Source organism: Opisthorchis viverrini (genome assembly GCF_000715545.1).
Source record: "Opisthorchis viverrini unplaced genomic scaffold opera_v5_312, whole genome shotgun sequence".
NCBI lineage: Eukaryota > Metazoa > Platyhelminthes > Trematoda > Opisthorchiida > Opisthorchiidae > Opisthorchis > Opisthorchis viverrini.
In genome coordinates, this window is record NW_008751970.1 from 277,748 (window position 1) to 299,549 (window position 21,802).

The 21,802-nt window shown below is 43.2% G+C and overlaps 1 protein-coding gene across 1 annotated transcript in view; it reads left to right on the top strand.

Moving 5' to 3' along the window:
- T265_09868 (hypothetical protein) overlaps positions 1-17,928 on the top strand; it is a gene marked incomplete at both ends in the record, with an annotated part of 94,249 nt that extends 76,321 nt beyond the window's left edge. Inside the window, 4 exons of the mRNA XM_009176073.1 lie at positions 1,101-1,262; positions 13,410-13,604; positions 14,528-14,674; positions 17,342-17,928. Of these exons, the coding sequence (XP_009174337.1) occupies positions 1,101-1,262; positions 13,410-13,604; positions 14,528-14,674; positions 17,342-17,464 (627 nt within the window). The remainder of the gene's footprint in view (positions 1-1,100; positions 1,263-13,409; positions 13,605-14,527; positions 14,675-17,341) is intronic.
- Positions 17,929-21,802: the final 3,874 nt, after the last annotated feature.

Genomic DNA, 21,802 nt, shown 5'->3' on the forward strand with positions numbered 1-21,802 from the left:
CACGTTTGGTATGGTGGTTGGCTTGTGAAACAGTCTTCAGCGATCGATAGCAGGCTTTGTCCGGTGCCCGTGTCAGTAATAAGCAGCAGCAACTGCCCTCAATCTGCCCTAAAAGGCAACAGCAACTGCCCTCAGTCCGCCCTGCCCGTGCATCGAGTTAAGCAGTGCAAAAGCCTACAGTGTTAACTCGCATTCAGCGATCGAGTGAATGCAACACTGTTCACTACAGACCGGGACTAACGGTATAAACATTCCTCTTTCTGTTGGTCCAATGAAGAGACGATTAATGGACAGGACAGATGTTGACCACGTGAGGATATAAGGACATTGTACAAGCGACAGTGAGATGGTTTGAACCAAAGTTTTTGGATGACTCTACTTGTTACTTATTCTTCACACTTCATCTGGTGCTCCATCATCCGTGACAGTATAATCACTAGTTACAGCAAGCGCCCTACGTGGATTTAAATGGTCAACCTTATACCGGTTGGGTTTGCCAAGATCAAGACTAAAACACTGAAAAAAAAATGTGGAGCATCAGAATGCAAACTTCGAATGCAAACTTGTTATGGTGTTCAGAACAACGTAATCCCCGACGAAATTCTTCAGACGTCAATCACTCTACTCTCTCCTTATCCGGTGAAGAATTATAACCTTTTAAAGATATTGACTGAACAATTTTACGTATGACCTTGTATGAAGGTCTTTTGCGTTCGAAGGCTTGTTAAATACTCCGTTTAACTTAATTTATAATCTTTCTGGTCGATGGAGTTTTTCATACCGCACCTTAACACCGGTAATTTTTTTCAGCTAGTGCGCCCAGTACTAGTCAACCATCAAAGCAGATTTTTCATGTATCATATCTTTTACGTGGTAGTGACTTGAAATCCGTTGCCTGCTACACATGATGTCCAGAAAGAACTCACAACTCTTGAACACTTACAGACATGAGGATTGGATGGTTGGTGAGCTTGTCCCCTACCGGGTATCATTGAACCGCGGTATCTTAAATTTTGTAGTCTGGTTTGCCGGACCGGATGACCGAATTTCTTTTCCGTATGATTATACTGAACAATCTTGGTAATGCCCTCTGTTTTCAGATTGTGCATCGTGACCTTAAGCCGTCTAACATTCTCTATGCCGATCGGACACTGGACCCTTCGTCCTTACGGATCTGTGATTTTGGGTTCGCCAAGCAGTTGAGGGCGGAGAATGGACTTCTAATGACTCCCTGCTACACAGCAAACTTTGCAGCACCAGAGGTAAGTAGTAGGAGTGTGTTTAGAGTATTATGGAGTCATTATATGACCAATGGTTGGTCCTGCAGGTGGGTGATGCTTCTAAGAAAAGGCAAAGCAGCATGTACCACTCACACCTGATTGTGACTTTGCTCCAGATGAATTTTTTTCGGCGAGTCAATGATCGGATGCTTGGCAGTGCCGCTTATTCTTTACGGGAAATATGAAAGTCCATGCTGCATAGATATCCCTCTCAAGTGTTTTCCATACGCAAGATCCCGCGGGTTAATGGAGACTAGACAAAAAACAATGGCTAGTCAGGGTTTTACTTGGTATAGGTGTTTGTTTTCCGTTTTCACGGTCATTCAGAGCAAACTCCTGAAGGCCGTTCAAAAGCCATGACAAGGCCTTCAAACACATTTTGCAACTGCTTCGCGCAGGGGCTAGTAGTTAATAATCCGATGAAATTGTGGGGTGATATGGTCATATGTGAAGGTCACGGTAGATCCACACGCTTCTCATTCTATGCCCATCTATAAATAACAGCAAGGGCTATCTAGGCGTTTGAGTGCAGTAAAGGATTATCTGTAATTCCCTCAAACGTGGATGTGCCAAATCTAACTTTTCTGGAATTCGTTGGCACAATATTCAGTGCCAAAATACCTTACCTTTTAGCCTACAAAAAACTGGATTTATCTATCACTCCTAGAGCTTTACACTCGTGTTTTACTTTTTTTCATCTAGATACCCTACATTAGTTTTCTTTCATTCCTTATCTGTGCCTACGTTCTATCCGGACCAGTTGAGCTATAGACGTTCACAAACGCAGCAGCTGTTCGAAAGGCATGCTTGAAGGACAAAAACGTAAAAGGCAGCACCAACTACTCACAACAGCTGCTCTCCTATTTTATCACCTAGAGGTTCTTTATTGTGCACCACAGGGTTGCCGGCGTTAGTGAAGATAACCTAGGTCAAAGAAGAGACTGCTTCATAGAAGAGCGCGACAACCCACATCAGTCGCATAGTGCAAATTGATTTAGTTAACTGATTTTTGGATCAGGTGAGCCACACTTAGCACGATTTCAGTATATGAAGCACTTTCACGTTACAAGCATACAGCTAAGCCTACAATAGAGACTAGCTTTTATTACGCGCTTTATACTGGTACATCTGTATAAAGATGTCTTCACTTCACTGAGCTAAAGTCACTAACCGTCACATGACTTGTCAAATCGGTAAACAACCAAGACTTGATCATTATATTTACAGGCTATACTTCTATCCGAAAATACTTTTTCTAACACTGTTGAACCGTTTTCTTGTGCAATAAATCATGCGTGGACCTTTACCCTCCAGGTTCACAGGGCCTTCGCTTACTCACCTGCGGTAGCACACCTGGATCCGCGGAAACACCGTGTAAACAAAGTTATACGCATGTGCATCATAGTGTAAACTTGTGGCGTCAGAAGGCACACACCAGCCATCAAAGTTTTGTGCCAAGCTAGGGGCTATTTTAGTGCACGGTTGCAAAACATGAGATTTGCGAAAAACATCTTAAGACTCCTCACACCTTTGGCTGTTGGTGTCGCGAAACCGTAAATGGTGACAGATGGCCTCAGCAAACGGAAGCGTAATGATCCTTAAAAAATGATCATTCGGCCTGAAGCTGAGGTTGTCACGTCATAGTCTGCGGAGCTGGCTTGTGCTTTACGCAGCTTCTTCGGGGTGGTAGGCTGAACTACGTGTGAGCGGGCTATGAGAGTGCGAATAGTATAACGAAAATTTTATGTTCTGATAATTTGAACCGCCTTTCGAAACGTGACTCTCTCCGTGTCTCGCTTGAGAAGATGTGATACTTTGCACATATCAAAGCCATTTTGCAAGGGTTTCCATTGAGTCTGTCTGCGGGGGTGTTTTGAGGAAAAATCGTGTTACCTATGTGTGAAGTACGAAGGCAGCGACACTCTACCGTCAGACCATTAGCGTCGGACTTTTTCGAACTCCATGCTTACTTCTGTTTCCTGCCTGAGTTCCCTTCATGACATAGGCAGATGCTTGATTCGATTTAATTCAACAACTAATCGGAGAAAATGCGAAGAAATTTGCTCACACGTGTACGACTTCACTAGCCAGAAATAATGGTGTTTCAGTACAATGAGTTTAGCACTAGCAACACAGAGGAACGCCGCCAAAGTGTCCATCTTGTCGCTGAAATCAACACAATTTACGAATCTGCCTAATCCAGATTCAGGCCCCCAAAACTTGTTGCACTCGGCTTACAAATGTTGCCCGGTGAGTCACACATCCAGAAGTTGACAGAAAACGTTCATGTACCCCAAGCCGCCTATGCCTCCGGTTCTCTTATCAAAGGGCTAAATGGCATTCCGTATGTGGGCTAGCCAGTGTACCTGTTTCTTCGAAGGCAGAAATATCGATTGAACAATGAGGGAATCATGCAAACAGACTTCCAAACATGGTTAGACTAGTTTTATCGAAAGAATTTTCAGATCGCCATTGTGATGGATTTTGCCGCTATCAAGCTCCATTAAATGTACTATAAGCGATTGGACCGAAACTATTTGTATACACTTTTAAAACTCACAGGTTTATGCTCTAAAATAATATGTACAAACGCTGGTTATCATGTGATGATATGATAGCATGTCGAGTTCACGTGACTCCCAGACCCTCCTTTACTTCTAACGAGCACCCTGACTGTCATTGATTTTTTTATCCTATTTTATCTGATTCTTGGCTTTGGTCAATCCTGTATCCCATCTACGTGCGTGTATCAGGGATTGAGGTATCGAAAACGTTGTTGCTCTCAAGGTTGATGTTCTCAAGGAAAAAGTTGTCGGAATTTCATCGGGAATCACTCTTAAGCCAGCGTTCCCTGTACTGCTCAACCCAGATCATGTGGCTTGATTTATATAAACCGTGAATAGACGATGAGCCCATGCAATTCAAAATTGCAAGTGCTAGTGCGGGTTCACAAACATGTTTCATCGCATCAAGTTGTTAACCGTGTTGCCACCATGTTTGCCAATACCTAGTCTTAGTAATCGATTTTTGCATGCTAATCTTGTGTTTACAAAAATCATGAGTACACCGATCCGTTGGCCATTTACGCATTACCCGCATAATTCGACGAGTCATTCGATGTGGCCACACTTGAACGCAGCACTGGCCATAATGTCGAGCCATTATGAACCAGTTAAATATCTTGAGATTAGGCTTTTACGATAGACTCAACTGAATCTCTCTTTTATGATATTGTACAGCTGAACATGCTGCACATAGGCCACCTCATGATTCAGTTGGCACGATATTCGAAACTCAGGGACTGCGTCTACTGATGAGCCCCAAGAAGGGCAAAACCGGTCTTGGGCTGTCGATGAGTTTTCAGCAACCTTGTGAGCAGTTTCCTTTATGAAAATATGCTGCGATATCTCGAATATCGTGCCAGCTGAAACATGAGGCGGCCTGTGTACATCACATTCAGTTGTAGAATATCATAAACAAGAGATTCAGTTGAGTCTCTCGTGAAAAGCAAAAAGATTTTCAAATAAGTGTATCTCTCGAAAACAGTCCAATTTGGGTTCAAATAGATCATAAGGTTGACGGAAACTCGGGGACTGCGCCTACCTGATGAACCCCAAGATGGGCGAAACCCGTCGTGGGCTATCGAAGAGTTTCCAGCAACCTTGTGAGTAGTTTCCTTTATGAAAACTTGAGATTAGTGTTAAACACAATGTATCATAAGCATTGTTGGCAGTTTAAAAATCCCGCAAGTTTATTTTAACCTGCCATTCGGATTTCGTCCCATTAGTGTCTGATGTCATTGTCATCATCATCATCATGGATAGCACAACATGAGTGTTCGACACTGATGTTCCGCTGCCTTATTGTGAAGAAAAGCATAAAAATGACTAGCACACCGACTTAAGGCTAGCCATCATTTCTTGGTATCTGCATCTCCAGACACTCATTCAGACAATCTGGATGGAAACTGACAACAAGAGCTTCACTGACATTGATTAGTAGGTGCCTCTTGCATCGTCTGCAATCATGGGGTCAGCGGACCCCATGCCGACACTATTCAGACTGTTCGTGAAACTTCAGTCCCATTTAGTGTACATTGATTTACCAGTGTTTATCAGACACCCAATACTCGTTAGCCCCTATTGGCCTCAGGTTTTTATGGTCACCGTACGCTTCTAAATGATGTCCACTCACAAGATTTCGCACCCCACTGGTTTATCTCTAGGCGAAGCTTTTCTAAATATTTTTAAGTTTCTCGGGTAATTTTCTGGTCTTACCACCAATCTACATTTTTGAATGATGATCATATGCCATAAAAATGATAATTACTTAGAATACTTTCGCAGCAGCTTTAAGGCAAGTAACAATGCAAAGAATAGGAAGCAAATTACCGTTGAATTTTGGGGATGGTAAACAACTGACCCGAGGAAAATTATTTTGACGCAGACTCACAAGACACAATCTTGTTTCAGTTTGTTTTTGAACACTTTCACTCTTCCCCACACATCAGTCGTCACTGATTATGAGTGAACCGGGATTTGGTGAACACGCTCTTGTTTGGCCATAAATCCCCAGGCACATGAAACCATTCAGATAACACACTAAACTTCATGAAAACCAGCTGGATTTCCCATGGCGTTGATTGGAGGATATTTTTGATTGTACAACTCTTTGGCGTTATTGATTTGAAATCAACAGGAAGTTCAAAGCAACCTCGAACGTATGAAGTCAAGTGAATTAGAAAGTTGTGGAACCTTCAACAACCCCACGAGATCCAGCGGCGTAGATACCGGTATTAGGCCCCCACGGAATTTAGATCAGTCGTATCCTACTTCTTACAGAGAAGAAATGATTGACTTATTGTGTAAAAATATAACAGAGGTATGTGTTCGGAAATGTTCCAGCAAGACCGCTTAACCACCCACATCAACCTGAGTAGGTGGTAGTTTTCATCATACTCGGTTTATCACAGAGGGGTATGTGGGTCATCTATGAGGTATCCCTTATTTAGGTGCACTAAACTGTCCTATTATGATGAGTGGGGACTGTGAACAGAGAGTTAAACAGGGGAAGTGCAATGGGCTGGGCGTCCAACAATATGCATTATCTATGCGACGTCGGCTATTCTCCAAAAAACTAATTTCAAGTAAGATGCTTTCACTTGGATTGTTTCAGCTGTTCATAATGTGTTAATGGAAAAACATTGATGAGCCAGGGGTCAGGTCACAAACAGTTAGCAATACTTGCCCAGTTTCCATAACTTGGACACAAGGAGTTTCGAGCAAAACCCCAAGTCACGTCAGGTCTTTTCACTCGTGAGCAGAAAAAAACAATACAGTCTACGTTAATACGTTGAATCACGTTGCCCTACTTGTAATAGAGAAAGAATGTGAACATGTTGTTCTGGACAGATAGGCAACAATGATGTCGAAGTGGACAACGTGATATCTCTACGTACGGGAACATTACGATTCTCTGTTTCTGAACACAACCGGGACGTCATCACAGAAATCAGCATATTCCTGAGGAAAACACTGCCTTAAACACGATTAATCCCGTCAAATTGGTCACTTTCATTCTTCTGGTTGCCACGCTTGTCCCGCTCATTCACAGTTCGATGCGGCAGAAAGCTTAGAATCGCTCTGTAAACGCCCTACTTTTCAACGAACTGCGCTTCTGCAATGAGGTCGCAATGGAGACAGAAAACTTCTGTCTGAGTGGGAGAGTGTAAATAGAGTGCCTTCAGCGTGTGCCTGACCAGGCTCACTGCCCTTTATAGATCGTGGGGTGGAACGTACTTCGCGACTTGTCGTCTAACTCTAATTTACACAACCAAAGTAAGCCTATACCACATAGGTCCTTGCGTGGTGCCTTCGGCTGGTTCACTTTACTTGTTATGGACACTGGAACGGCTACGCAAAAACGAGCACTGCTAACCTCTCTTCCTTCATTTCACGTAGGTTTTATTCTCTCTCCTCTATCCCATCAACACTAGTCTCTTTATGAATCCCTTTTTCTTGCATTGCCCTGAACAGCGGTCGGTGCGTCGGTTAGCTTCAAAAGCCTCGGATACTTTGGAAGCAAGTTTCAAACCTCGGCGTTCGGCTTATCTGGCTACTAAACAGTAGATGCGATTTTGTTAGATCACCAGATAAAAAGTTTACGTACGCGTTGAAAGAACGAAAAGATATACTCGGGACGTTCTTCAGTCGTCAACATCTCAAGTGTTGGATGAGTACATCTATCCAACTGCTATCATTTGGCGTTGCCTCAGTAAAGCATCCTCTCTGGTCGGCGGTTCGAGTCGGTTTCAGGTGTTTATTCGGTCGTGCTTCGCACTTCACTATCCATACCGCTCGCAATCTGTGCCAAAGAGGAAAGCAAGCTTATCTTGCATGTAGGCCAGATTCACTTGGTATTTATGCATATCAGAAGGCAGAAATCAGGATCCAGGTAGAATCGTTGAATTCAATGCTCCGTTTTTTCAGTTCTGGGTGCATTTCTCTGGTAATTCAGCCTCGCGTTCCTTTGGAACATTAGCATGGTTTCAGGAGACCCGCAATCATAGTGCACCTAGATCTTCAAGACACACTTGACTCCATTGATAGGAAACGTCTCAAAAGTTTGTGAATCCACCGAACCCGCGGTATCCTCAGCCTTGTATGCGTGTGATCCGCCATTATGAGCTGCAATGGTTTGATCATGAACCGCGCGTGCAGGGTCGTCGCATACTAGGAAGAACAGTTTTTTCGTGCTTAGTTGACGACATGGCAAACAGAGTGGTGTTTGACCTGCAAGTCGGCAGAAGGGTTTGAAACAACCATTTCTCCAGAATGCGGTCCGCGTGACACTCTCCGTACGTGGCAAGAAACGCTGCAAATTTTGGTTGCTAATCTATACCAGTAGCATTCCCGGTTGTTTGAGCAAGTGTTTTATTGAAGGATGGTCAAATCGGAGAGCTTAGAACTAGAGCCGGTACTGGTTTTCTCCCTTCTTTGCGGCGCTTGTTTGCTTTTTATTACAACAACAAAACGTCGATTTTCCGCACTGTCACTGTGTTGTCGATGATGTTGACGATCCGAGTAGTTACTGATCCCTCTCTATGAGGACCTGAAGGTCGTCCGACCATTGGCTTGTGTTTGGTCAGATGCTTCGCGCGAAAATGTGATCGCACCTCCAAAAGGTCAAATTCTGTTCTCCAGTTTGACAGAAGCTGAACACGTGAGCGAGGCGACAGGGATGGGTTTCTGCTAACTACTGCTCACAGCCGACAAGTACACGGACTTGGTTTAACCCAAATGTTGATAACCCGACAGTCATCTGACCGCTGTTGATTTAGGTGCCGTCCGGACGAAATTTCTTTCTTGAAGTTCCGGCGAAATTCCCTTCAACCAATACAGACTGGAATGATGACATTATCATTGGTGTGACACTGGCGCACGAAGTCGAGGACGGCAGTTGCTTATGAGCAATCCTTACTACGCTTACTGTTAGGCAAGTTTCGACCTACACACTCTAGATTGGATTCGTTTATTTTCTTTCCTAATGTATTTGTGGACGGAATCAAGGAGTGCAAAAAGGGACGTGTTTATTAACTACTAAGCTTTGAGGTTTCTGTACAGTAGAGCGGTATGCCGTTCTATACTGTTACACTTTCCTGGAACCGTGATGCCTCGTTGCACTTGGCAGTTTCTAATGATCATTTCAGAAAGTGGTTCTTAACCAATGGAAAAATCAGCTCGAATTCGCCTTCTGTCTGTGCATATGTGTGTTTGCGCTTTCAGTTTATTTGGAAACGTTATTTATTTAGTTTATTTTACGATCCATATGGTAATGAACGTCACCCCAAACGATTTCATCTTGGCATCGAAAAAAGAAAGACGAAATATCATATATCCTGCTGAGAGAGGAATGTTTTGGATTAACATTTGGGGGGCGTGTGGCTCACGTGATCCACAAAGTTCTGAAAATTCAAGCTGACCTTCAAAAACATGAAGATTCGAATGAAAAATAACAAAATACATCATTTATAACACCTATACTAGTGTTTGTACATCTACTTGCTGTTTTCTATACAAATGCTGCCGAAGTCTATACTTTTACCTTGGAGTCATTGGTCGGCAATTGGTTTGTATCAGTTGTACTGAAGTTCGTAAAAGTATAGCTTGATACTTGGCCTAATTCTGGTAAACTAATCGTACTCTCGGAAGGTACCATGCTAGCAGTTTTTGACTGTGTTTGTCCATCTTGACCCGATGTGATTTTATTCTCTGCGCTTGTCAGTTCCATACAAATTCTCAACCAAATTAATGGCTGCTCCAATGAAATCCTCCCTTCAGTTCACCAGCAAGGGTTGAGCTAGCTGGTGAATGAATTCACGCGTAGAGTGCCCAAGCTGATGTCAACAGATTTACAAACTAGAGTGTCATTGATTACTTCTGTCCCACTTCCTTCTAATTTTATCTGATTCTGTGGGTTGTACATAGATATTATGGTAGATTTATGGCCTCATGTAAGGTTTAAAATTCTATGCGTCCGAAGGAGTCAGCCTTTGTTTAGGGTTGTCAACTCGAGGCATGTTTCCCACAAACCATTTTCCAACAACAGTTCGGAAAAGAAAACAACGTTTCCATCGGTTAACCGAAGTTGGGTGTGCGATTGAAATATCGAAACCACCTGAAACTGATTAGCTCTTCTTGCCACTCTAATGGTTTCAATCCATAAGACGGTCTTTGGTACATATATGGTACATATACATATATGAATTTTCAGCAACCTTATGAGTAGTACACTATAAAGATATATATGAGACTTGTTTTCGAAAAAGTTTGGTGACAATCGGTAGATTTATTGCTGGGAAACGTTTCGCTTTTCACACAAAAGCTTCGTCAGGCCAAGTAACTAGGTTCCGAGATTGGTCGAGATTTGAGGCGGAAGGAGAACCAATCAGCTAAGTCAAGCTAAATCTCTGTTGGGTGTCGATCGAGGGATTTTAGTGTGTTAGAGTGATTGAATAAGTTGGGGAAACCTACATGTGTTTGGGTCCAGCCTAGGATCTAGTTCTTCTGGTTCGGTTCATTTGATGGTCCCTCTTGAACGTCGTTTGAACCTTCTGTCCGTCTGTGTGGATTAGCTAGTGCTAATTTAGTTGTGTAAGAGGGATGCTGTGACCTTTAGTCAGTTGAGGTTTCTACCCCCACCTCCCGTTTTTTGTCGTGATTCTACACCCTCGATTCTATTCACGCAGTGATGTAATTTAGTAGTTTCCACCGCTGTGGGTATCAGCCGTTGTGGTTTGAATCGCAGTCCCCGTCTTAAAACTTCCACATTCTCAAGATCTATTGTATGTCCCGTGTCTAAGGCATGTACCGCCATAGCTGAGTCTTTGACCAACGTTTAGTGTTCTTCTGCATTCCTTGGTGCTTTGTATATCCTTCTTTTATGCTCACAAATTCTGGTGTGCAATTCCCTGGTGGTTTGTCCAGTGTGAACCCTAGTGCAATCGTTGCAGTTAATTTTATACACACAGTCCCTAATCCTTTCACTCGGCAAGGGATCTTTCAACTGCACTTAAACTGAGCGTAGCGTTTTTCCCTTCTGAAAGGCTACTCGACTGTTGGCTACGTTCAACAGTCTTCGAATAGCATCCGACGTTGTTGCTTTATGTGAAACGACTGCTGTGCTAATCCATTCCTTACTGGGTCAAGATACTGGAGCTAATATTTTTCTTACTTTCCGCTAAGTCAAACTCATTGGGTATCCTATTTCTTGAAGTTTGTTGGCAATCTCGATTTGCGCTGCCGTCCGGTCGATCTCTGTACACAGCGCTCTGACTCGACGAAACATCGATGAGACAATACTGGAGCATACGGACTTTGGGTGTGCTGATGAATAGCTTAAGACGGTTCTTGTGTCTGTTGCTTTCTGGTTGGTTTCATGTTTCTGTTGGTTTCCCACCAATCTTGTGTTATACAGTCCAGAAAGGGTAATGTGCCCGGGGTGGGTTCTGTTTCCATGTTAAACTATTGTTAACTAAACTGTTAAACTATTGAGATAGTCGTGGAAGCTGTTCACGTTATTTCGTTTGATTACAGCAAATGTGTCGTCAGCATAACGCCAAAAAAATTTCGGTGGACTATGACATCTGGCCAAAGCCATTTGTTCGAAGTTCTCCATATAAATATAAATCTTAATATTAATATTAATATGAGACTTGATTAAAATTGATCAGCTCGACGAGATGCCTGATGTGCAGGTTAGATAGAAGACCGTGTTATCCTCTGCGCTAACTTTCCTCGGTCAGTGCGCTTACCGTCTACACCGCGCTTTCATATCCACCTGTTAACTGCGCTCGAGTGACCTCTTCCATTTGACCGTCTATCCGAATTATACTGTGACCCTAAAGGGATGCAACGTCTTATATAAAGAAGCAATAGCGCTCGTTCGGAGATCCAGTGATTAGTACGTCCGTCCTCGCTTGTTCGGCAGCGGAGGGACAGTAGGGAGCACAGTGGCGTCCACTGCGCCCAAACGCAGTGGTCTGAGGAACAAAGGGCTGTCAGCGCAGGGTTTTAATTGATGTCATACTTCCTTATGCCTTGGGTCTAAACTAAGCTTACCACTAAATTGCGTCTTGCATAAAGAGAAGCGGTCTAACTGCGTACTGAACTCTCCTATGATTAGAGATACGCCCGACCTCTTCGTGGTGGAAAACAGAGAATGTCATTTCTCGATAGAATATGCCTTTCAAGGAGACACTGCTACAGTTAGTTGGTGCATAACTGTAAACAACGAGTGGCCAATATATCGGATTTTCCGAACCTTTATGGAAGTTTACGGACAAAGAGAAGCAAGACGACTGTTTATATGTACCACGTTGAGCGAGTTGGAGAGCTGGGGGATGTACGAATGCCAGCACAACCAGCTCCAGCAGCTGTATAGTCACCTGAAGTTCTCAACAAATAACCTCTGGAGAATGAAGGTGCCGCTAGGTCATCTGTTTAGTCCTGTACTTTAGTTTCAAGAATACGGCAAAAATTTGTTGACAGAGTATCAAAAGTGCGCGTAAGTACATTTCTGTTGGCACGTTTCCTCGAGGGTTTCAACATTGCAGGCTGCAATAGAAATTAGAAATTGAGGTCTGATTATTGAAAATAGAGCGACAGATTTGAGGGTTGCTGTACGATTGGTCGCTCACCTGAGTGTTTCAATGACGTACCTGCAACTGGGCCCAGTAGAGGAGTGATCAGCGAACAAGGTATGAGTGGAGTTAGGATAGACTGTTGAAGAAACCTGAGAGGATTCAGCCGTCACATGTTTTTGCTTAGCTGCCTCGTTACATGCAGCAAATAAGGCAACCTCACCGACGTCAGTTCGTGATAGACGATGTGGTCTGAGGATACATTGATTTGTGCATTACGTGGTCAAATGTGGGCTTGGATACTATCAGGAGGTCCAAACCTAAACTAACCGGGTGCGGCCATCAGTTGTAACTGGTTACTACACCTGTTCTAACCCTAGTCTAGTGGCCCAGGAGACTATCAGGAATGCGCCCACCAGATGGATGAATGTGGAAGACTCATGAGTGTACACTTCAGTATAGCGCAATTTTTCCCTGGAGTAAGCAAACCACGATTGGGTCCGGTTTCTTCCTACAGTAAAAATGGATGAGACTGCCTGTATTATGGACGACGTAGTTTGAAAACCTCCAATATTTCCAGTTACTATTTCTTTGTCTGACAAACCTTTTTGGAAAACGTCTTTTGAATACTGACCCTTGTGAGAAACAGCTGGCTGAATCACCTGGAAGCTTGCTCTTGACAATTCGGGTATCAAAGCAAATAATTGAATCAAAAACATTTCTTGAAGGGACACCTGGGGGCTGAATAATTAAGCAAAACCAGGTGGATCAGATGCTCAGATGAAGCACGCGCTCTCCTCTTCCTCTGCACAAAAGTATTTTTGGTCATATCCACAAAATCAACCTACCTTCCCATGCATACATAAAACCCAAAACCACCTGACCATGTGGGATTTTGTGTCATAAACGAGGTTTTTCTGGTAGGAAGGATTTGGATTTCTAACTTTAAAGTTCCTTTGGAACAAAAAGATTTTTTTACTGCCTTACAGGTACTCAAAATGCAAGGTTACCATGCAGCGTGCGACGTATGGAGCCTCGGAGTACTTATGTACACCATGCTTTCTGGCCAAGCTCCATTCGCTTCTAATCCCGATGACAAGCCCGATGTAATTCTTTCTCGAATAGAAAGCGGTAAACTAAAGTTGGATGGACCAATCTGGGATACGATTTCAGAGTCAGCAAAGGTAGGTTATTGGTTTATTGGCTGGAAACCAGTGTCTAGCTACTTTAGTCAGCTGCCTTATTTTACTTCGGTAGAAGGAAATGAGGCGGATGAACTAGCTGGATTGCTTTAATTTGCTGACTGGTTGTTAACAGTCTGTGCGTGATACATCAAGAATAGAAGCTTTTGTGCATAGCATCTTTTATTTGTTCAGCTGTAACATCCTTTCAGTGGCTAACTACTATGCCATCTGAAGGAAACACGAGGCCTGGGATACTTCCAGGGATGTTGGGAGGTAGAGATCGGGTTCCAACCGCGGGCCTTCCGGTCAGTAAATTCGCACTCTAACCACTGAGCTATCTAATCCATGGTATCCTTCAAAGCTTGCACTATCATCCTATTAGACTCATGTGTACTGACAATAGTTTTGGTTATCAATCCACTTGCCCCTGGGTAGTTTAGGATGCGTTATTCTCCAGCCTAATTGACGGCATATGGGACTATTATCACTGCGGTCAACTTTTACTGATAGTTATGGTTGGATTTACTCTTTATAGAGAAAAATAAAATCAAGCGCATCCTAGAATTCGGGTTAATAATGAGTAATAAACATTTAGCTAAAAAAATCTTTCGGCGCCTAGCTGCCTTTTCGCGCGGAGGATGCACGAAGATCAAGATACTGTCAAGCTACCCAAGACACGAACAGTTGAGACTAGGTTGAGATCAGGTTGGACTGTAACTTCTTGATGCCTCAGTTTTGTCAACAGGTTTATCGCATTGAGTCAAGTGACACCATCTTTCCGCTGGCTTCCGTGAACTGTTATGTATTCATTTCCTCACTAGTTTGTGAACAACAGTGACTGTGCCTCTTCGTTCCTAGCCGCATATTCTAGTCCGTTAAATGTTATTAGTCTATTGACTTAACACCGATATCCGTATCTACAGGATCTTCTCTCGCGTATGCTTAACCCTGAGCCATCGAAACGTTGTACCGCGGAGGAAGTTGTGCGACACTCGTGGATAACCCACGGGACGAATTTATCACCCGATTCTACAGTCCATGTCGATGCCCGGGATGCCCGCATAATAAAAGTGAGTTTTCAGTAACCTTATGTAGTTAGCTCTCGAATAACATTGATCCAGTTACATTCGAAACCTGTGATGCATTTTTTTCTCACTTTAGTCGGCTTTTCAGAGTAAACAGATTTAAAACCCATCTGAAAGTGTCATTTTCATTTTGTTTCATTGTCTTGCTTGAGCTTTTCACTCACTCTGGTCCTTCAGTTTTGCATTTTACCTGAACAAATACACTGTCACATCGGATGTCCGCGGATTTTCTATGAATGGTCTGCCATTTGAATCAACATCTATTGTTCTCCTCATCCTCGGCACGGAGAAGGGCAAATTGACCGTTCCTTTAATTTCGTCAGTTGATGTCGAAAACCTCGTCGTTGGCTTCAGATAAGTTCGAACGACGGACTGCGTTTGATCAAAAGTACAATCAGCATATTCCGTCGGTCATCTTGAAGTACCCTGTGGAAGTTCTTGACGGTCTTTTTTTACCAAAACTAATAAAATTAACTAGAAAAGTCAATATTTATGCCGTTGTGGTTCCCAGCAATCTTAGCATTCGGTCTACCCAGAGGAGTTATGTGTCACTCAACAGTTACCACTTCCAAGCAAACCGAAAGTGATCCCTTGCTCAAATAAATTTTTCAGAGTGATTTTTCAGGTTTTTGTGGACCAGGGTCAAATTCAGAATTGAGATTAAAAACTTGGAACTTTATTAAGTACCTTTGGGCCACCACACTTTTGCCTCACAATAGCAAGCCAACGGTTTCAGTAATTTTTACGTCCAATCTACATTCACTTAGGTTTCACCGTATTCCTTAAACTGATACCATCCCCGTGAGCTGTTTTCTGGCTGGCTGACGCTTTTGTAGGTAGTCCCAAAAAGATGCCGTGAAATAGCCCATAGGCCATGTTATCGCGGCCAATATTTTGAGGATATCTTTGCCTCGGCGGTCAAAAAGGAGGCCGTTTTTTCCGGCCCAACTGAAATTCACCCATCCGTCTACCAGTTTCAATGAGTATAACGATAATTTTCATTCATTAGTTAACCGTCGTGATGATTCTCTAGAGTGGCAGGTTTGCTGTAAATCAACTTTGCTTTAGCGTTTAATTAGTATATGGACAGTTCTACACCCCCAAAGCATACGAGAGTTTTCATCTACTCTGATCTGATGGATCACTCTAAATTAGCCACCATGATGCAGCGCGACCTGACTCAAACCATCAAGTGATATCCTCTGGGAAGGCGGTTATCCGTAGAGTTCCATCTCACTCAGTATGTGCTGATTGCCACAGAACCAAATTTATCACCGCAGCAAGGAACGTCTCATATCAGTAATCAGATATAATAAACAAATGAGCTGGTCAAACTGTAGAATCTGTAAGGCCACTAAAAGAGCGTTTTTCATAGTCACAGTTTTTGTGTAATAGACAAATCAACATGTGATAACTTCCACATGGCAACTCCATCAATGAATGAAAATACATATACTTTCCGAAAGTAGAAAGTCGACACTCGGGTAGACACTGCACACGGTCAACACTTGATCGACACCCGCAGCCATCGTCATCATCACTGTCAGCTGTAATAACCGCGTACTTGTCGTACAGTGGTTGTAACTGATACAGTTCCGTTCACCGACGATTCGGGGAGGTGGGGTAGTTCGCTGCGCATTCGATGCGAAAGCTGATAAATTAATGCGTAAATACAGCACTGTAGGTGGACTGTTAAGTGGGGGGGTTGGAAAGGGAGCTATGCATTGAAAGCAATAGTTTGGATGCATGAGCGCCATTGAGGGCGTGACTAGGCCATGTCTGTCAATGTCTCTAACCATTGATGTGGTCCGTCTCGGGGTCCCCATCCAGGAAGACGGCAATGACCAATGCAGCTGAGTTTGCTGGTAATGGCTTTTATAATTCGCTGTCAAGTCAGTGTTTGACCACCTCTGGCTCTCTTCCGCCCTTCACGTGGTCTTGCGAAAAGAGCCTTTCGAAGAAGCTGGTCGACTGGTAAGCGCAGCACGTGACAAGCCAGCGCAACCTATGATCAGTTCATCTATCGACGGTGAGTTATTTTTCCCGAATACCATTCGACGAACTTCAGCATTGCTGATCCGGTGTTCCCACCACTAAGGCTGATGGATTCCTTTATAGAAGATATCCAAGTCAGTCACTAACATCGCCTTTCTTTCAGTGCAGAGAAAGCATTGTTTTCCTATTGTGCGACCTCACAGTGTGCCATAAGAAACGCATCATCCGCTCACCTCTGTTTCTACGGTTGAATTCATTCGCATACACTCAGATTTCCAAATTTCAAAGCACCTCAAAAATATATTTTTGCCTGAGGTTAATGCAGTTGCGTCTTCCTTTTCTATTCAAATTCGCGGCTTTTTAATCATCATAAAGTTAAATGTTTTGACCCTGATTAGGAACAGCCGAAGTAATGATCCACCAATTCTTGCATATATTTCTTTAAAACATAGGAATTTTCAGTACACTCTCACAGTAGTAATTTGGCGACAGTAAAAAAGCATTATTGTTGCCTACACAGCAAATTCATTCTTTTTTCAGTTAAGGCAAAATACAGCCCACTTGTCGTAAAATCTCTATGAATGCAAGTTTGACTTTCACTTGAATTTAGACAGAATACGCAGGTTCACTGCGACATATTTTCTTTCTATCACCCAGGACAACGTGGCAGCCACCTTCCGCGCAATAAAAACTACTCCGATGCCCACGCTAGAACCGGTTGAATCCTCCACCCTGGCTAGAAGACGAGGTCGTTCGAAGAACGTTTCTTCACAATCCTGATTGAACCAATGATCTCCGACCGCTGTTCATCCAGTCATCTGTCGTCATCGATAAACAAATCTGTAATGAAAACCCATGTAAAGACAACCGATCAACACTGCTTCAATTCTAATGTAATTCTATTTTTGTTGGTGTTTTCAATTTTTGTGCGATTTGTACAAATAACATGACAGACCATTTTTTATTCAGTTTGTCTCCCCCCGGTCATATCTTTGCCCCTCGTTCATTTGTGACTTAGGTTATCTTCTCGATCTTGTTCCAGTGAAGCTGATAATTATTGTTCGACTTGACCACAGCACTTTGTATTTTTTACCGTACCGACTAAGTTTTCTTCACTTCCAGGTACGTTTTTCTCCATCCGAACTTTATGCACGCCTTCCTCACCTGCGATTCGGTGACAATGGCCACAGTCACACTAATGCCCACTCGTTTTTCTCTTTCGCTGGTGTTTTATTAGATTGTTTTGGGATTGCTTGTTCACTTGTATGAATACATCAGGTCAATGAACAAGGAGAGACATGTAACCGTGTAAATTCGCGAGCGAAGGTAATTTGTGCTCTTTTCGGGATCTTCAAACAGGCGGGCATGTTCACGCTTGAGTGACGTCACTGGTCTGCCCGTTGAGACGTGAAAATTCACACGTCTCCAGCCCGTGCTAGTGGAGTGGTGGTGAGACGCTTGCCTCGCTTTTCAGATCTCCGGAGTTATAACTCTGGCGCGGCCAACGATATGGACTGCTGAGTAAGGGCGACCGTCGAGTCCAGTGCTTCCCCACGTTGGTATGAATCCACCAAAATAATCGTGCTAGAAAACGAGAGTACTATCAAGCCTTCCTGTAGTCTGATTGACTGTCAGATGGTGAGACTACAGAGCGCTTTACGACACTCAGTCGTATCGCATGAACTGATAAAAAATTTATGGTAGTACTTCGTCATGGTGCAAAAAATACGCATTAAGTTATTTTTAAGATCACGATGGATAATTCGAATGAGTTTAAGTAGAGTCGAATGAAGCAAGGCTAAAACTGAACGCCCAATCCGAGTGCGATTGTCCACAACGTATTATTCGAGCAAAAGGTGAAGCTAATCGGTGTGGAAGTTGTCGTGCTCATTGGCAATTTTACCTTGTGTAGGCTGACTGTAAGTTCCTGCGTACATTAAAGAAAACTTTCCCGCTTTCAGCAGCTGCAGATGTTTTCAAAAACCCCAAAACTGGAACCAAAAGTTGCCCCGTAGGTTTTAAGCGTGTGTCACGCTACCTGACTGGGAAGGCCTGATTGGCGGGTCAGACGATCGTAACAACCAAGACAGTTGCTGGGTCGTCATTCGATGGGTCGGGCACACCAATCACATCGCTCAAGTTCGAACAAGTTCGTCCGTTCAGACGTGAAAATTTAGATGCGTCCACTGTGCGTTGTTGGAGTAGTGGTTACACGATTGCCTCGCATGTCAGATGTCAGGGGTTCAAATCCCAACACGGCCATTGGGTATGCACTGCTGATGAGCTCTGAACAAAATCTAACTGTGTTGGTAACCCAGAAGAGCCGGTTATACCAAAAACTATTGAGTGCCTATAGAAACATATTGCTCCAAAACCTGGGGACGAAGTCGATGGTTTCCTCCAGGTTTCCTCTCTTGCGGGAGAAAAAGATCAGTTTCATGCAAGGTTCGTGGAATTAATTGGATTGTCAATCCAAGTAAAGGCGCATACACCATGCGAATAGTTATCTAACCTACCACTTAGGGAATTCCAGGAAAGGCCCCGCCTCAGTCTGTTTGTTGGACATGAGACATCAAGTGCGAACATAATTATTTTATAAATTGTGATTTCCATAGCTCATGCTGTGTTCGCTAAATTTAGCAGCATCCATACGCGGTGACATCATCAGGCGTGGAAGAATAGCGATTCGTCTTGTAAGCCAAGTCGTTTCTGTTCAAGGTGTCTGACAAAAGCGTGGAACTCACTCTCTACATGAAGACACCAACAACCAATCTGCCTTGTTTACACAAAAAACTTTGCCCACCTTCAGCCAAATGCAGTATAATAATTTAGTTCTTTGTAAATGTTTAATTGTACAATGAACATCATTAGAACTTCTCTAGACTAATATGATGTTCTGAACTCCATAAAACTTTTAATGTGGACCCCGACATAGTCTTCTAGGATTTTCCTGGCTTAGCTTCATTTGGTATAGCAGTAGCAAACACTATTTTATTGAGGAAGCCTTGGGTTCACACAGGCGTACTCATGGATTTCTGATCAGAACAAACAGTTACGTTAACCCTCTACGTTGTGCAAAAACCTAGAGCACTTTCTTTCCACTGCGAAAACCGAGGAGGGGTAGAGTTTCCGTTCCAAGTCCACCCATGAGAGTGGAGAGATTCAGAGTCAATCTAAACGTGGCCTGATTGGTCTGGGAGTCACCCATACGCTTTAATGGTGTGCATTGCAACGCCATGCTAAAAACTGCAAGAAGGTTGTTGTCGAGACTCAGATAGATTTTTCTGGTTGCTGTGGTTATAGATGTCTCTGGCAAGCGTTCCGGATATGATCACTCGATGCACTGTGGGTTCACACACTTCCAAAAAGCACCCTAAACGGGAAGGCTTTCATCCATCGGCTGAGATATCCCATGAGGACTGGAAGGCCAGAATTTCATCTATTGTTGTGGAAGTCTTTTGGGACTATAAAAATCATACACCCATCCTTCGCTGTTGACCTACACCATCCGACTTATTCTGGTCTAACCAACTTTGTCCTAGTTCAGCATGAAATTTCATCATCGCTAGCAAATTTTTCAAACCGCGGGGATCCTGGAAGTGTCAGTAATGAGATGAACTGTAGTGCCTCTCAGCAAAATATTACATCATGATAGGTTGCTGGAATTCGCCTCCTCAATAAAAACTACGTGCTTTCAACCAGCATAAGGAAACATCATATTCACTGCTAAGTTTAACGATTTTCTTCACTTAATTAAATAGATGTTTGAAATCCAGTTCAACTTAATCTTAATCACAATAATCTAATTAGTGAATGGCATTCACGATCACTGACAAGTGAAATGGAAATACGTATCTGAAAGGGAAACTGATGCACTAATTGTATTTTCACCTTACGACAAACGCTGGAACTGTAGCACTCACACCAAGCACCAACAATGACCGTTTTTCTTGATCTCAGATCGGCTTTTGAAATTGCTGATAATCAGAATCTGCGATAGTGTCTAGCAACGAAGTATGCTGTTTCTGAATTACTGTCCCTCATAATAGCTCCGTATGCTTCCTCCCGTTGATGCCTACTTGTCTGCGGTAAAATCTCTCCTGAGCTCACTTCATAATTGAACTGCTGGTTGGGTCTTCGTTACTCACCTCTAACAACTCGAGCTTATTCACAGACATTGAATGCGCCGAGGACACTGCTTCCCTTGGATCAGATTCTTTTGAAAAGTAAATTATCATGAATAATCGAAGTAATTTAGCTGCAAAGTCCGGTATGCGTCTTACATCTGTTAACTACAAATTGCCGCCACAAGACTGGTCGATCACACAAAAATCGAATGTTTGAAAGTGAACCAACTGATGGAGTAGATACGTTTGTTTACTGCACAAGTTCCTGCGGTCTGAAGAAAGTTGAGATCATTCCCTGAATTGACAAGAACAGGGCGGCGTTTTCCAAAGCTCGACATTTTCGGTACCGGTGTGAAACCATCCTTATGTTCTTTGATACCCGTACTTTCTTATTGGGTCAGTCACCAGTTCGCCATGGAAGACGTGAAGATTCTGGTGCGTGCTACGACCTACCACTGAATTTCCGGAAGTATAGCACACCAAAACGAACTCAATCAACCGGCAAGTTGGATGGGACCCAATTTATCCTCCTTCACGAGCAAAAGAGCTCGAAGTGAATCGAAGAACGCAAACTTGGCCGATCATCAGGAAAACAGGTTAGACGACAGGATCAGTCAGATCACAACGAGTAAATATTCGGTCAAAGGATTAGTCATCGGAATGACCAAAATTCAACGCACAAAGCTTTAACCCTCTGTATAAAGGAAACTACTCACAAGGTTGCTGGAAACTCTTTGACAGCCCACAACCGGTTTCGCCCCGCCCTGTCGGGCTCATCAGTCCCCGAGTATCGGTGAACCTTGTGTTCTACTTGAACCCAAATTGGACTGATTTTGACAAATACACTTATTTGCAAATCAATTTGATTTTGACGGGAGAATCAACCGAATCCACCTGGATCCCTCATTTTTCCATGATCGTCCGATTTAACAGTGTTTTGTACAGTCTAGTGGGCTCCTGATGCACAAATAAAGACAGATCAAAGAGATTT